This window comes from Acomys minous (assembly GCF_964271855.1).
Source record: "Acomys minous genome assembly, chromosome: 7".
NCBI classification, from domain to species: Eukaryota; Metazoa; Chordata; class Mammalia; order Rodentia; family Muridae; genus Acomys; species Acomys minous.
In genome coordinates this window covers 79,024,574-79,042,713 of record NC_140488.1, presented here as the reverse complement: position 1 = coordinate 79,042,713, position 18,140 = coordinate 79,024,574, and the positions used below count along the sequence as shown (strand labels likewise).

Here is an 18,140-nt window from a genome sequence, read left to right as displayed (position 1 = left end):
ATATTTTATTATGAACTTTTACACCTATATTCATAGGGGAAATTGGTCTGTAACTCTCTTTGTGGGGTCTTTATGTAATTTGACTATCAGGGTAACTGGCCTACTAAAACAAACTGGGCAATGTTACTTCTGTTTCTATTTTGTGAAATAATTTGAGTACTAGAAGTAATTCTTCTAATCAAGTCTGGTAGAATTTTTGACAAAAACCACCTGTGCTTGTCTTTTATTGGTTGGGACACTTTTCATTAATGCTTCTGTTTCATTAGGGGTTATGCGTCTGCTTAAATCACTTATCTGATCTTGACTTAACCTTGGTAATTTGTATGTATTGACAAAATTATCCATTTTCTTTTATATTTTCCAACATGGTAGAATACAAAATTTTAAATTATATCCTTATGATTCCCTTGTTAGGAAATTCTACGATTTTGTTGAAAAAAAATTCTGTGCCTTTGTGCTGGGTTTTTTTCTCTTTCTTGTATTCCTATTATTCTTAAATTTGTTCATTTCATAGTACCACAACTCTCCTGCATGTTTTGTGCTAGGTTTTTTTTTTAAGATTTAACATTTTCTTTGACCAATTTTCAATGCCTAAGATACTCTCTTCAATCTCATGTATTCTATTGGTGATGCATGCTTCTGCATTTCCTGTTCAAATTCCAATTTTTTTTCATTTCCAGATTTCCCTCAGTTTGGGCTTTCTTTATAGATTTTATTTCTTTTTTCATGTCTTGAATTGTTTTCTTAATTTCCTTCCTCTGTTTGCTTATTTTGGATTTTCATAGATTTCTTCAAGGCATCCATTTATTTCCTTTAACAGACCTCTCTATTCTTAGGGCCAGTTGTGTTAGGATTGCTGGGTTCTGGTGGAGATGTACTGTTTTGGCTGTTGTTGATTGTTTTTACACTGGCTTTGGAAGACACAATAATGGGATGGCCAAGAGTATAGTGTCGATTAGGGCCAAAACCATCAGGGAGGGGTTCCTAAAAGAAACAAACTATGAATTGGGTCTTGAAGAATGAGCGAGTACTTATTGATTTTAAGAGTTGGAAGGGCTTATGAATCAGAAAGGAGTAAAAACATGAGTGAAAAAAACCGAAAAGTAGTAATGAGTTCTGCAATGAAGCTGTCAAAAGCAGATTTAGTTGGCAAAATAATTTGAATGTAGAAAATGGGGCTGGATTGGTAGTTTAGGGATAATTCATTAGAGGCTTTGCAATTGATTAAATATTTGTAGTGGTAGGGTAGGCAGTAGGCAGCAACCTATGGGAACAATGGAACTAATAAATCTAAGATAATTAGCTCCATTTGATGAACACAATCTGAGCTAGAGTCTGTGACATGGAATCATGTGGTTGGAGGCAGGTCCTTATAGTTCCACGTCACAGAAATCCAGGATAGATATCTGAACATTTCATAGTTCATACTATACCTAGGATGGCAGCTTTCAAAGAGTTGACATGTAAGGTAGATGTGGTGGCTCACACCTTTAATCCCAGCACTCTGGAGGTAGCAGCAGGCAGAGGTATGACTTCAACATCAGCCTGGTCTACAGAGCTAGTTCCAAGACAGCTAGGGGTACCCAGAGAAACCTTGTCTTGAAAAAGGAAGAAATGAAAAAAGATCTATTATGTATGCATCCATTTGATCAGACAGTATAAAAACATCTATTTAGGTCCATATGGTTGTTTTGTTTTGTTTTTTATTAGATTTGGGGGGAATTTTATAGGAAAAAAGTCAATAAACTTAATCAAATAATTATTAAGCTGAATTGTTTATACTTTTACTCATTGAACATTTATTAGACATAGTGCTATATATATTATTATATTTCTTCCTGGATTAATCACTGTTGGTCATGCATTTGTATGTGATACATATGGGGCAATTGTGTTTACATATGTGGCATGACTCACATATGGAAATCAGAGTACAACTTTTAGTAGTGGTTCTCTACTTCCACCATGGGTTCAAGGATTAAACTCAGATTTCTAGACTTCTGGGGCAAACACCTTGACTTGCTAAACAGCTTTGCCAGCCATATTATAATTATTTGTAAAACATCCAAATGAAGTAAGCAACATCCTTCTCAATTTACTGAAGCAGGAACTGAACACATAATTAGAAACCTTTACTGGCTTTGATAGCTAATAAGTAACGACTTAGGGCTACTCATCTTTGATAGCTAATAAGTAACGACTAGGGATACTCATCATCTCAGAACAGGGATTTCTAAGTATTTGGCAAGCCTGGATGAGGCCCTCATTCTCCCATAAAACTTTAATTTTTAACCCAGTAACATTGGAATTATACCTCTGTTGTGATCATTATTCTCAATAAACTTATAATGCACTTTAATGTATATAAGAGTATTTTCATAGACTACTGTTCCTTTGTAGTATCCCTAGGAAAGGGGAAGAAATGCCCATATGTTTCTGATGAGTATTCACACTCAGACTTTTCTCTCTGATCATCTTTTAGGGGCATTTGAAATCTATTGCCAAGAAGGCAGCCACCGAGAAGCAGGAATGAGGGCAATTTATAATGTCTCCCAGTGTTCTGGTCGTAAAGACAGCCCACGCCAACACTATCAAGCATCAAGAGTCTACTACATCATGGCAGAAGAGGTAGAGTGGGATTATTGCCCTGATAGAAGCTGGGAACTGGAATGGCACAACACTTCTGAGAAGGACAGGTAAGGCTTCAGAGAAGAAGTGATCACAGCTTTAGAAAATCATTTCACAGGTGAAGTTACTGAAACTAAAACTAGGAGGCATTTTTACTTATTTATTTTAGTAATTTATTTGTTTACTTTACAGACTGATCACATCCCCCTCCCTTGTGTCCTTCCAGTCCCACCCTCACATCCCCTCCCTCATCCCACCTCCTCTACTCTTCAATGAAGGGGAGGTCTTCCATGGGTACCAAGCTGCATGGCATATCAAGCTGCAGCAGACTAGGCGCATCCTCTCTCACTTAGGCCAAACAAAGCATCTCAGCTAGAGGAAAGGGATCCAAAGGCAGGCAACAAAGACAGAGATAGCTTCCTCTCCGATTGTTAGTGAACCTACATGAAAAAAAAAAGCTATACATCTACTACATATGGGTAGGAGGCCCAGGTTCAGTCCATGCATGCTCTTTGGTTGGTGGCTCAGTCTTTGTGAGCCCCCATGGGCCCAGGTTAGTTTACTCTGTAGGTCTTCTTGTGGTGTCAGTGACCCCTCCAGTTCTCTCAATCCTTCCCTCTAATTTTCCACAAAACTCCCTGAACTTCATCTAGTCTTTGTTTGTGGGTCTCTGCATCTGTTTCCATCAGCTGCTGGATAAAGCTTCTCAGAAGACAATTATGCTAGGCTCCTGTTTGCAAGCATATCAGGCTATCATTAATAGTGTTAGGGTTCTCTTCCGTGGGGTGGGTCTCAAGTTGGGCCAATCATCAGTTGGCCATTCCCTTAAACTCTGCTCTATCTTTAACCCTACACTTCTTGTAGGCAGGACAAATTTTGGGTGGAAGGTTTTCTGGACGGGTTGGTGTCTCCTTCCCTCCACTGGAAGTCTCACCTTGCTGCAGAAGGTGGCCACTTCAGACTCCATATCCCTTGCTGCTAAATGTCTCCGAGTCACTCCTATAGATTCCAGGGAGCCTCCTCCACCCTAGAGATGTCTCTTCCACCCCAGATTTCTGTGCTCTCTCTCAGCCTCCACTTTTGCTCTCCTAAAAGAATTACATTTTTAAAACTCATCCAATATGATGACAAAAGAACTGAGACTAGAATGGAGGGATCCTGAATTCCAGTTCTTTGTTTCTTCTATATTCATTAGCCATTGAGCTGAAGAAAAAGACATTGCTACATTCTTTTCCTCTTAGCCTTGCTTCCCTTCCAATTAGCCAAAACACCTGCACTAGGATTTAAAGTTCATAGCGATTTATTCAAGCTATGAAATGCCTTAAGGTCAATTATTATGGTAAAGACTAAGCTGTGAAACAGAAAAAGTCCAAAGCCGGGTACTTTAAATAAAATACAATTTTATCTGTTATTTACATATGAGCACCCCAGGCCTGGCAGGTGAACTATGCTGCCCTCAACTCCTACTTGCATCTTTGGGATCAAGATGCTTATTTTAGTTGTGGATATCCCCAGCTTTCAAAGCAGGGTAAGCAACATGCCTGTAAGGATATTCTTAGAAGTTGTATATATTGTTTTTTTCCTAATGCCCTCTCTCCTAAGCTTATTCAAGTGACTTTCTGTAACTATAGGCAAACACAGGCAATGTAACATCTGTGTGAGCAGCTATGTGTCCCCATAAGACCTAGGTGATTCTATTACTAAAAAGAGGGAGGAGAAAATACACACTGAGGTACAAAGTATCTTTAAAATGATTTTCTTTAGCTTCTGGTGTTTTCACTGTCTTTTGTCAATTCTTGACCTTTATAAGTTTGTTGTTTAGGTTGAAGTCTTCATGAGAACTTTCTGTGGGAGTTAGGAAATGTAAATTTATTTCTGTCAATTTTGATTTCATCTATTATGCATAGCTGAAAAGCATTACTAGAGAAAAAGGAAGGGTAGGGACAGAAGGCTTAATTCTAAGTCCTGTCTCCCCTTCTGGGTGACAGTGTCTCTGTATACAATCCTGTCAACTCTGGCCTAGTGATTGCACCTCTGCATCCAACCTACTTGGAGTGTGCATTGTTAAAAATGAGTGATAAACACTGTCAGCTGTTAATATCCTATAATGAGACATCTGTAAGATCCTATTTCTTCCCATTTTTGATCTTTAACAGCAGCTATTGATGTTCAACTGAAACTTTGTGCCTTGTCTTTGTTATAATAATTTAAAATCTAAGACTCTAATAAGATTGGAAGCAAAGCTACAGGTTCATGGTTCTTAGGTAAGTTATATTTGAAAGATCATCATACTGCAAATATCTTTCTGGATGAAGGAAATAATAAACAAAGGTTCAGAAACCTACTATTTTAAATTGAGGCAATGTAATCCGACATTATAATGAATAGATCTACATTTTCTTTCATATTGGATATGAGAATAGTTCTAACTTAATTTTCCGACATCAGAAAATAAAAGTTGAAAGTCAAGTGCTAATAACACTCTTTGGATTCCTCTAGTTATGGTCATGTTTTCCTGAGCAACAAGGATGGGCTCCTGGGTTCCAGATATAAGAAAGCTGTATTCAGGGAATACACTGATGGTACTTTCAGGATTCCTCGGGCGAGGTCTGGACCAGAGGAACACTTGGGAATCCTGGGTAAGGGAATTCTACTTACATCCTAGCATCTAGAAGACTGGATTAATTCTGGGACATATCAGAGAGGCTTTCTTATTCCTCATTCTCAGCTTTGCCATGTGACAAATTAAAAGTATGGTCCCATTTTATAAAGTGACTATGAATATAAACACTGAAGGGAAAGGGGGAATATGAATTCCGCTGTAATGTGGAACAAAATGTTTCAACTTCCTGTATCTTTGAGACATGGATCCTCTGAAGGTAGTAGATTTTAAAAGACCCCAGGTGCAGGAAAATTTAGGAACTCCAACAAGCAAAAGCAAAAATTATACACAGAACTACTATTAACTCCATACCTCAAGTCACTTTAGAACTGTTGTGTTTATACATTAAGTATGACAGAGTATTTTTAAAGATAATTTCATCTAAGTATACCTTAATCAAGACTATATGCTGCTTTTGTACAATGGGTTTCTTTTTATTCTCATCCTAGACAAGACAGGACCCACTGACCTATGAAGAGATTACAGCTATTCAATGTGCTATGTATGGCAAGGTTTCAGTCCTTACTAGCAATGATTCTGCGAAATTCAGAATCTCTAGTGCCTTCAGTTATTTTGTAGAGAAAAGTAGGATGGGAAAAGTGGGGATAATAGGAAGCATATTTCTGCTCTTGAAGTACCCTCATGCTGTCAGTAGCAATAGCAATTTCATGACTTCTGAATCTGAAAACGGTACTAGCCATGTCTTTTAGTCTTGGGAAGATTAATTCCTAGCTCTGTGGATCTTGCAGTTATGCCTTATTCTTTAATGTCTCTCATTTCCCTCCCCTACTAATGAAACTTGTACTTCTTTTATATGTATCAGGTCCACTGATCAGAGGAGAGGTTGGTGATATCCTGACTGTGGTGTTCAAGAATAATGCCAGTCGACCATACTCTGTACATGCTCATGGAGTTTTAGAATCTAGTACTGGTTGGCCACAGGCTGCTGAGCCTGGTGAGTTGGAACACTTAATGAAGGGACAAAAGCTTTGCAGTCCCTTTACTTTAGTCTTCAGGTTTATTACTTTAAACACATTATATTATTGGGCTGGGAGTGTAGTTCGATGAAAGTTAGAGGCAGTTAACTAGTGAACTAGAGTTATAGGAATGTTTTTCATTTGTACTTTCAATAGTTCCTGAATTTCAGTTGATAAACCTTTGTGTTTCCTTTGTTCTTTTCTAAGTTCCTTAAAGTGTAAGTTAGGTTGTTTATGTGTACTGATATGTAACTTTTGATTACTATAAAGAAACACCAGAGACAGTCTACTTTACAAAAAGAGGGGTCTATTTGGATTACATTTCTTTAAGTATAAGGTCTAAAACTTCATTCAGCAAGGATTTTGAATTTTTGCGACAGTGCAAACCATTACCTGATGAGACAGAAAATGTATGTGTCTGTGCTTGCCTACTCTCCTCATAAAGCCATGAGGAGTCTTTCTTCAGTGTGCTACCCTAATAATTTCCCCAAGGCAACATCTGTAAATGCTGTAGCTGCATCAAATCTGTACCATTTTACTACCTACTTTACAATAGGAAGTAAAGTGTTGATCTGGGGTGTTAGGTGATTGTCAAACTGTACCTGAACCACACCTTTATATGTTTCTTCTATTTACTGTTTGTATCTATGACTGTAAGTGTGTCATTTGTAGCATCTCATCAGTATTTTTTCATTCATCTTTAATCTCATCAGTATTTTTTTCACTCATCTTAAAGTGTTCTTTAGTTATCTTTATAAGATTTTATTTTTAAATTTATTTTTCATTAATTTTTAAAAATTCTTGTTGTGTTTATACATTAAATATGACAGAGTATTTAGTAAAGACAATTTCATGTAAGTATATACTGTACATTGAGCATATCCCCCCCAATCCTCTTACTCTCCTCTGTCTTATCTTCCCCTCTAATTTGTTCTTCAGGACAGTTTTACTTATATTTTCAGGTCATATATACGTAAATGATTTTATGTATCTCTATGAAATTCTAAGAATGATAAATGATAAATATGATATTTGTATTTCTGGCTTAATTGATTAGTATGATTATCTCCAGTTTCATGCATTTTCCTGAAAATGGCACAACCTTATCCTTCTTTTTTTACTTAAAAAATATTATTCACTTGACATCCCAATTGTAGCCCCATCCCTCATCTGTTCCAGGTTTGACCCTCCTCTCCACTTCCCCTCTTCTTCTCCCCTAGTCCTCAGAAAGAGGGGAGCCCAGCTCCCTTAAGAACTGACCCCAGACTATCAAGTCACTTCAGGACTGCCTACATTCTCTTCCTTTGTGGCATGGTGAGGCAGCCCCACCAGGGGGAAGTGATCAAAGTGCACGCAACAGAGTCCATGGCAGTGACAGGCCCTGATCCTCTTACTAGGGGACCCATATGGAAACTGAGCTGTCTTGTCTTTCTTTATAACTGAAAAGAATTCCTCATTTATATATGCCACATTTTCTTTATCCATCCATTTTTTGGAAACATAGGTTAGTTACAAAACTTCTTACTGAAAACAATGCTGTGATAAAACATTGATGTTCAAGGCTATTTATGATATGTTGACTTGGAATTGTTTTAGTAAATACCCAGGAGAGGTTGTCTTGAAAAGCCTCATTCTAATTTCCGTGGTGACTAGACTACTTTTCTTTCCCACCAGAAGTGTGTAAGGGTTTCCATTCCATACCATGTCAGTTCACTGTTTCTTCTCTGTGCATAGCTTTTGAAATTTATGAAGTCTTCTTTGCCAATTGTTGTCATTATTTACTGTGCAACTGTAGTCTAATTTTAGAAAATCCTTTCATATGCCTGTGCCTTGAGATGTTTTCCATACTATTCGGACTAACAATTCAGCAGTTCAGAGTTAGGTCTTAGGTTCATTAAGGTCTTAGATTCTTGTCGTGGGAGCAAGATGCTACAGATAGAATTTAATTCTTCTACATGTGGCTATCCAGTTTTACTAGCAACATTCTTAAAGAAGTTTTTCTAAAATGTATTTTTAAAAATTAATGTCAGGTGACTACTGCTATATGAGCTTATATCTGGGTTCTCTATTCAGCTGATTAGTGTTTCTGCTTTGTGCCAGCACCATGCTATTTTCTAACTCTGTCTGTGCAGTTTAACAAGCTTAACATGGAACCAAGAATTATTCTTTTTGTTCAGGATTGCTTTGGTTATGCAGGGTATTTATTGATGGTGTTTTTGTGTGCGATTTCACATGAATTTTAAGATTAATTTTTTAATTATTTGAAGAACAGCATTGGAATTCTATGGGGGGATTGCATTGTATCTATAGATTACCTTGAGTACTATAACCATTTGCACAATATTAATTTTTCCAGCCCGTAGTTGTGGGAGGCATTTTCATATCATAGTGTCTTGCTTTAATTCTTTCCTTAGTGTTATAAAGTTTTTTAAAGAAGATTTTGTTTATTTTATATGTATGAGAGCTCTGTGTATATGTGCACCTTCACACCAGAAGAGGGCATCACATTCCATTATAGATGTTTTTGAGCCACAATGTGGTTTCTGGGAATTGAACTCAGGACCTCTGGAAGAGCAGACAGTGCTCTTTTCTGCTGAGCTGTCTCTCCAGCCTGTTATAACATTTTTAACATAGAAATTTCTCACTTCTTTGGTTAGATGTATTCCAAGGTATTAATTTTGATTTTTCTTTGTTTGTTTTATTTGGCAGAGAGTATTATTATATAGCCCTGGCTGGCCCAGAACTTGGCATGTAAACCACATTGTCTCCAATATTACAGAGATCTGCCTATTTCTGCTTCTTTAGCACTAGGAGCAGGCATGGTGCTGGAGCACCAAGAGCTGAGAGCGTAAATGATTCTCTACAAGTAGTAGCGGGGGCTGGAGAGAGAGAGAGAGAGAGAGAGAGAGAGAGAGAGAGAGAGAGAGAGAGAGAGAGAGAGAGAGAGAGAGGTGGGGGCAGGGGGAGATGGGTTTCTTGTGTAGCCTTGGCTGCCCTAGAACTAGCTCTGTTAAATCACAAAGGTTCCTCCTGCCCCTACCTCAGAAGTCCTGAGAGTAAAGGCCTTTGACTATGATACCACCTTTTTTTTAAAGGTCTGTGAGAGAAGCCTTTTTTTTCAGGCCTCAATCTTTTTCAGATTGTTGATAGCCATATTTTTCTTGTTTTCTGTCTTAGTTTTCTATTATTGTATTAAAGACCATGACCAAAATCAACTTGGGAATAAAAAGGTTTATTCCATCTTAGAACTCTCAGAGGGTTAGGTCTCTCACTGAGAAAGATCGAGGCAGGAGTCTAGAAGCAGGAGCTGATGCAGAGACCATGGAGGACACTGCTTTCTAGCTTTCTCATCACAACTTGTTCATGTTGACTTCTTATACAATCCAGGACCAACCTGCTTACCTAGGGGTAAAAGGTGAAAAATGGTCAATTGTAGGATCCTATAAAATAAAATATAAGTCACGTGTTTTCTTACTCTAAGAAGGAAGAACAGGGGCACAGCCACAATTAGACCAAAACAAAAGTCAAAATAGCACACAATAAGCACTTCAGTGCTTGATGTCTGGGACAGGATCAGAATCTTTTGGGCTCCAAAAGGTCTGTGGTGTTCCACTTATAGAGCTCTACCACTTACAGCATAATCAGCTTGTCTTATAAGCCCAGTGCAGGTCCACTTGACAGTTGCTGCTATCATTGATGGCCATCCCATAGTACTAGTATCTCAAACATTCTGAGGTCTCTCCTGCAACTGAGGATGAATATTTTGTAGCCTTTCCTGACTTCCCTTCAGGGACTTCCAGCCCTGCCAAATATTGCCAACCCTCAGTTGCTCTCCATTACCATTTCAGGCTTTCAAAGCCAGTGCAACCTGACTTTTGCACATTACCAATTTCTGCTTTCAGCATGATATAACCTTGACCACTCTAGACCACTGTTTCTGTGTTTTGATCATGAGGAAATACTCCCAGAGATTTCTCCTAAATGATGCTGGTCTCTTCTCAACCACAGCTTATTTCTCAGCCTCAGGGAACTAACATCAATTGTCTCAGTAAAGCAAAAGTTTGACTTCAGTTAATCATAGCTGAGTCTTCAGCTCCATCTGACCAGAATCAAGGATTCTTAATACAAAATATCCCATAAATAGCCCTGGTAGAGTCTTTGTTTCCTTTTGAAACTGCACAAGCCAGTCTTCCATTAACTGCATCTCTTTCAGCAGTTCTAGCTTTCAAGCTCTCAAAAGCCCATTAATCATCAATGGCTTTCCTAGATCAAAGTTCTAAAGTCCTTCCACAATTCTCTTTAAAATGACATGGTCTGGTCTGTCCCAGCCAAACCTCATGAACCTGATACCAGTTTCTGTTTTAGGTTTCTACTGCTTCAATGAAGACCATGGCCAAACCAATTTGGTGAGGCAAAGGTTTATTTCAGCTAGCAGCTCCACATCACAGTTCAGCTTCTTAGGGGCCAGGACTAAATTAGAAACCACGGAGAGACACTGCTTATTGACTTCCTCATCATGGCTTGCTCAGCCCGTTTTCTTATAGAAACCAGGACCACCTGCACACGAATGGCACAACCCACAATTGTCTGGGCTCTCCATCATTAATCATTAATTAAGAAAGACTTGCCTGTATCTGGTGGAAGTAGTTTGTCAACTGTTTTTTTTTCTCTTCCTAGATAACTCTAGCTGAAATCAAATTGGCAAAAACAAACAACCAGGGCACTCTACCTTCATGTCATTTTCTTTTTATATATGTCTCTACACCTAAAGTTGTACTCTTTATAAAGATAGTGGGTAATACTAGAGGCCTGCCCTACTAACCTCACTTAAAACCAATTTCCTTATTTATAATTTGACCATGTTTCTAAATGAGGTCATATTCTGAGCTAATAGGGGTTAAGACTTCAAAATATAATATTTTGGAAGGGACACATTTGAACCAACAACAGATAGAGGATTAAATAGTGAAAAAGAACTGAGGAAATTGAGATAGTAAATGTTAGCAGAACTGTAAAATAATTGTAAAGGAAGTTGGATTATATTGATAGAAGCATCACTTTTGTGGAAATGAAAGAGGCAAGGAAAGAATTGATCATGGTATATATAGGAAGAGGGATGAGCAGAGAAGGCAAATATCCAGGTGGGAAGATGAATCTAAATCTGGTAATACACAGGAAGAAATGGTATTCAGAACTCTCATGAAAGAAGTAATCTTAAATCAGAAAAAGTAAACTTCTTTATCTGAGACTTGAGGGACAGGTATATGTGAATATAAATATGTTTCTGGATTTGATGTTGGCAGTATAAGAGATGAGAGCCCTCAGAGTGGTTATGTTAAGGTTAATTTTGGTTCTCACTTTAATTGAACTGAAGAGCTGGTAGAGATTTGTGAATTACTACTTTGGGTGTATCTGTGATTGCATTACCAGAGAAAATTAAGGCAGGAAGATCTATTCTGTATGTAGACAGCAACATCCCATACACTGTAGTTCTGAGTTAAAGAGCCAAATATATAGGTATTACCTCATTCTACTTCTTGACTACAATTTTGGGAATGGTTCGCTCTATTATTCCCTGCCCATCATGATATACTGAAACCAGGACTCAAGATAAACCTATATTTCTTTGAGTTGTTTATATTAGATATTTTGTCATAGGGACAAGAAAAGTTACTAATCTAGACTGGAAGAGCAGAAATCTCAAGTTCAAATTTCAATCTGAGGTGTGATATTTGGAAAGCTATTTTATCATCTGTCTGCGACCAACCTTCACTTCATAGCTACAATGGTTTCTTTTTGAAGATTCAGTAACTCAGTGTGTTATAAATGCTATGCAAGTATTTGGCAATGGAATTATTATTATTATTTTTTATTATTATTATTATTATTATTATTATTAATTTAAAATCTGAGTCAAAATGAGCATTTGAGCCTTTGGGAGTGAGGTATAAAACAGGTGAGACTTGAAGAATGTGATAAAAGTTGGAGTTGTTCACCAAGGGTATGGAGCTAAAACATTAAACAGCATTTGGGACGTAGCTAAGACTATGAATGCATTTTTAAAAGCTTCAATACAAAGAGTTAAACAACTTTATTTTTTCTTATTATTTTTACATACACTGTTATATTATCACACACACACACACACACACACACACACACACACACATATACAGTAAACTACCTACAGCAAGAAGAACCACAAAATAATCAGGAATTATATAAATGTTATATTCATAGTGTGTTGGCTATTTGTATTTGGCAACCTTGAAGAAAACATCTTTCCTATCTTAGCATGTCTAAAATTCTGAATGTAAATCAATGTCTATCATGCCATTATCAACTCAAAGCATCTATCCATACCTAAAAACATCTTGACTCCTAAACAACTAAGTTTAAATGTAAAACTAAACTTTCTTGTCTTCAACCCCATCAGAGACTTGAGAAGGTATAAAATTAATGATCTGAGTAGACAGGAAGTGCAAGTTAGCAGCTTCCAAAATGAGAACATGACAGTTTGTTGCCAAAACAGTTTCCAAAACTGTCTATAACTTTTATGAGCTCTGTTTAACATCCATTGGTCAAATAACAGAGGAGGCGGATTCCAAGATCATATATAGTTTAGTAATTTTCAGCTTTATTGAACATGAGAATTACTTGAATTTATTAAATCATAGATGACTGGTGTTATAATATTATGATTACTTAGTGATGGTAGAGTCAAACCCATGGCCATGTGCATGGTAGGGAAATTCTACCAATAAGCTACAAAAAATCATTATGCTTTGTGATTTTGGTGTCATTTTCCTGAGAGCTGATGATGATAAAAATTAGTTCTTATTTATATTCTTATATTATCTTTAGTGAATTGACTGTTCAGATTTTTGCTAATTTTAATTGGGTGATTTGTTTTCTTTTCTTAAATTGTTCTTTATTGTTTTATCAAAAACCAAATAGAATTAAGAATAAGCACACAATTTAAATACATACTTCTCCCCAAACAACTAGTAAATGCCACAGCAAATTCTCAACATTATTAGACATCAGAGAACAACAAATCAGAATTTCAATAAAATAGCATATTTCCTTCACTAAAACAAAATTAAGAAAAAAAGATAATTAGTTTTTATGAGAATATTGAGAAAGTAGAATCTACATAGTGATGTTTGATGATTCCATTGCTTTAGAAATCAGTTTGCCAATTCCTCCAACTGTTAAAAATTGGCATTACTGTATAATTCAATACTTCCATTCTAAAGTATACACCCAGGATAAATGAAAACACAACTTCATACAAAAACCTGTATGATAATTGTTAGCAGCATTTTTATGGTTCTGTAGGATAAACCAGGGGGCTTATGCATGTTAGAAGAGTACTTTACCATTGAGCTACAACTGCAGTCTTAGTGTCAATGTTATTCATATTTCTCTCAAAGAATAAATGTCCAAGTATCTACTAACTGATGAACTGATGAATAAAATGTAACATATCTATAAAATGTCGTATACTTTGGCAATGAAAAGCAACTGTGTATGCAGCAGCATAGATATACTATGAAAATGTTATAAAAATGACATAATGTAGTAAGAGAAAGACAATAAGACATATGATTCAATTTGTATGAAATGCTTAGAATGAGATAGAAAAGTTTGTATTGGGGTGGTGAGTAAATTAGAGTGTAACAAGAGTATAGGATTTCTTGGTTGTAATAAGTTATTCCAAAGTAGATCATGGTAGTAGTTACAAAACTATGTGAAAGTATGTTATTTTGAGGTGCATTTTTAGTGTTTTTGTTGCCAAAGACTTGAGTGTTTATGGGCGATCTTTGTATATAAATATACAATGACCATTTGCAGTAGTTAGATATGAGTAAGTTGTATGTTATGTAAACCATACCTCAATAAAGTAGCTATAGAAGATCAAATTGGGAATAACTGGAAAGTGGTTGGAAAAGGCAAGGTTAGAGTCAACTCACTTTCACTGGAGAGATATGAACAGAGGTCTATTCATCACAGACCAAGCAGTGGCAATTGGTCAAACTAACCACTCCACCCAAACTCTTCCTTTGTGAACTAATGGGTTTATTGGAGTACTTACAGCAGCAGTAAAGGTTCAGGGGCTACTTACAGGAACATGGATAATTTATAATGCAGTAGAACCATTAAAAATCTCACCCTAGCATAGGTGATGACTCACCAAATTTGCATTCCTAGAGCTTCCTGCACTATTCTCCTCTTTCTTAGCAGTTGTTTCTGTTTGTATAACCTCTGACAGCAGCGTTTCCCAAGTCTTGTGAAGTTTGTTCAGTTTCTGAGCCTTGCAAGTTTTGTTTACTCCCTGAGTTTTAAAAGCCCTTCTGCCTTCCTTCAGGAAAGCATGTTTCAATTAAGTTCACAACAGAGACGGAGTGATTATTAATAGGTTGATAGAATAAACAACAGTCTAAACTATAGTAGAGGTAGCTGAACTTGAAAGGACAAGAGGAGACTATAAAATATATTGTAGAAGGATGAGAGATATGAATCAATGGTTAAGAGCAAATGCTGCTCTTCCAGAGGATGTGAATTTGGTTCACAAAACCCATATCAGGCAGCTTTCAACTATCTGTGACTCCAGCTCCAAGAGGTGTCATGGTGCCTTCTTGTCTACATGGCCACCAGAACTCATGAGGAGATACATATAAATTTAAAATGAATTTTTAAAATATTTAAAAATATATAGACTCAATAAGACTTTTTACTTCATTGCATGTTAAATAGATGAATGTTAAAGTGACAATGAAAGCTAACTTTTGAATCATGGTAACTAGGAGAATGGTTATGTTATTTCTAAACATTAGAGGCCCATTTTTTAAGTATTACTTTTTTAAAGGAGAGAATTAAATTGCCAGCAATTTTAGGTTGTATTTGGTCTGGAAGATTGAAACTAGGGCATCATACACACTAACATACTCTAACACTGAAGTGTAACCCCTCAATAGAAAAATTTCCATTTCTATTTGCTATTAGGGCACTATTAAAATAATACTTAATTTTTAATGAAAAATTTAAGGCAAGAGCTTAGTAACAAGGAAGGTTTGACTTGTAGTACTTAAGATTTTTCAAGACATAGATCATAATATGTGACTGAAATCTTCCATAGAGTATTGAAAGGAAGGAGAGAGATGGGTACAAAAGTTATGGAAAAAATTTTCATTAGGAGGCAGCAGCAGGAAATCAAGACAAGCACAAAACACAAATGTTAGAACATTATATCTACTAAAAACAGCAGCAGGACTACATTACCATAGGATTAGGCCTGAGCATTTGTGCATGGAGAGGCTAGAAGTAAAATATTGAGTTTGTTTTTCCAAGAAGGGAGAAAAAAAATGTAGTAGAAATAAAATGGAGCCTGGTGTGAGAAAGATGAAAAAGGATCTTAAAGGTTCTGAGACTCACCTACTGTAGCCTAAAAGGGATATTTAGAAATTGAGAGAAATGTCTAACTTGGTCCAATTAGACATTCCTTACTACCCTTCTTAGGTGAAGTACTTACATACCAATGGAACATCCCAGAAAGATCTGGTCCTGGACCCAGTGACTCTGCTTGTGTTTCCTGGATTTATTATTCTGCAGTGGATCCCATCAAGGTAAAGAAAAATTGAATAGTGAAAGAAGAATCTCAGTATTGGGCAAATTTCATCACAAAACAACAACTACAAAAGATATAGTCAAAACCAAGCAAGCAAGCAAGCAGGCAAACAAACAAACAAAGATAGCTCTGTAATACTCAGGTTTTGAGGAAGTGTACTCAAATGTTTGCTTTATTTTAGTAGTCGCGTAGAAGGATGAAGGTAGCATGTCACACCAGATACTTGTTGTGACAGTTTTCTTTCCTGTCTCATCATTTTGGATCCTGTAAAGCAGTATGTTCTCATATTTTTTAAGATGGGCATCTTTATCAGGAAACTGGAGGTCTCGTTATAAATTTGGCTCTAGAGAATCTTTGGAATAACTATAATAAAGTTGTGCTGCCTCTGTTTCTTAATCTGGAAGATGAGTTTTGTCTATGTAGCCAATTAATCATGTCATCAGCGATATGTTTTATTTACTCTATTATGAGCATTTTCTCAGTGTGTGTATGATGTAGATGTAAGGTATCTTCCCTACTTTTAAAGTGTGTGGTCCAAGTGAGCAAAAAGGAAGTAGAAAAGGTATCAGAATGGAAGCTATGACTAATCTGAACTGTGAAATCTAAATAAGAGTATGCCGTAGATAAGGAGTGTGTTGGAAGGATGGAATTGAAGGCATAGGAAACTACCTAAAAAGGCATCAGGTTGGTCTATTTAAATATTAATGAATAAATTCAATTGATTTAAAGCATAAGCTATACATCACATCTCAAATGATTGTTAGACTGAATTCAGATGTCAGAATAAGATACTTAGGTATATAAGACACTTATGATGAAGTACTAAGGGGCATAGAATCTGCTTATTTGTGACCCTATAGAGTACTGCCATGCAGGAATAATCTCATGTCTTCCTTCCTTCTGCCATTCTCTCTTCTTCAGGACATGTATAGTGGCCTGGTGGGACCCTTAGTCATCTGTCGAAAGGGCATATTGGAACCCAGTGGAAGCAGGAATGATATGGACCGGGAATTTGCTTTGTTGTTTTTGATCTTTGATGAGAATCAGTCTTGGTATCTGAAGGAGAATATTGCAATATATGGGACGAAAGAAACAAGCCATTTTAACCTACAAGATGCAACTTTCTTGGAAAGCAATAAAATGCATGGTCTGTAGAAAATAAGCTACTCCTGTTTCAAAGGAGTCCACACTGGTTTCAGGAGATGATATGTTAGGTCCATCTTTACCTATGGGTGCATAATTCTGGAATAGATGAGAAACTTGGACTGTTGAATGGAAATGACTTAGAAAAGTGTTTTAGAAAATTTTATTATTCTACACACATACTTGCAAAGCAGATACATGAGGTGCCAAGAAAGAAGGAAGCTACTCTTTAAAGTTATCATCATGACACAGGCACATTTTCATATTACTAGATAAGGGAAGATGGACATTTGTGCCTTCCATAAACATACTTAGCCACCTGATAAGTACCCCTCTGTTTCAAAATTTTGGATTTGTTTTCTGCTCAAATGCAAGTTATTTAACTACCAGGTTAAACTCTGGATCTGTTTTATCAATATAGATAAATGAAGGACAAATTACCATTTTCCCTACTTTTAGAGCAAAATTTAAATTTACGTGGTGGAGTTGAGGAAGACAGCCAGAGAAAGGTAGTGCACTGTGCTTATATTACATGCAATAAAAAACTTTTTGATTCTTGAATGGATTTGGGGTGGGAGAAGTGTATCATCAAAGCCTTCCTTGCCTCTAGATATCTGGTAGCTTTCCACAGAAAAAGAAAGTTTGAAAGAAGAGGGAGAGCTTAAGTGCAGTGGAATATATGAAGTGATCTCTCCCAGCACTTCTTGCCCAAGATTTCTTTGATCTGAGCGTGAGTGCATCTTTGATAATGACTCTAATGGAACTCAAAAGTAGTATCCCATTGTCCTACAGGTTTTATCTATTTCTCCTTGATGGAAAGATGAGTGATTCACGTTAGAACAGATGATTCACAACTTTACAAAGTGAACTTTTTTTGGTTCTGTCAAATCAAGGAAATAAGTGGGCTAGAACAAAGAGGAAATGAGGTCACAGTTAGGTCCTCCCAATTCAGAATTTGGCTAATGCCCACTTTCATCTACTCAGGTATTCATTTTTCCAAACTCCAGCTATGACTCTACCTATCTAGCTAGAGAGTAGGTAGTTTTGAACATTTTCTAAGCTCTAGTACTATAAATACAAAGAAAAATAATGTTCTAGT

General features: G+C 36.6%; 1 protein-coding gene across 3 annotated transcripts in view; it reads left to right on the top strand.

Moving 5' to 3' along the window:
• Positions 1 to 18,140, top strand: part of HEPH (hephaestin) — a 95,503-nt gene that overhangs the window by 63,432 nt on the left and 13,931 nt on the right. For all 3 annotated transcript variants that reach the window (XM_084789885.1, XM_084789886.1, XM_084789884.1), the window contains exons 14-18: positions 2,483 to 2,696; positions 5,128 to 5,267; positions 6,114 to 6,245; positions 15,790 to 15,896; positions 16,820 to 17,045. In XM_084789885.1, coding sequence (XP_084646011.1) covers positions 2,483 to 2,696; positions 5,128 to 5,267; positions 6,114 to 6,245; positions 15,790 to 15,896; positions 16,820 to 17,045 — 819 coding nt within the window. The remainder of the gene's footprint in view (positions 1 to 2,482; positions 2,697 to 5,127; positions 5,268 to 6,113; positions 6,246 to 15,789; positions 15,897 to 16,819; positions 17,046 to 18,140) is intronic.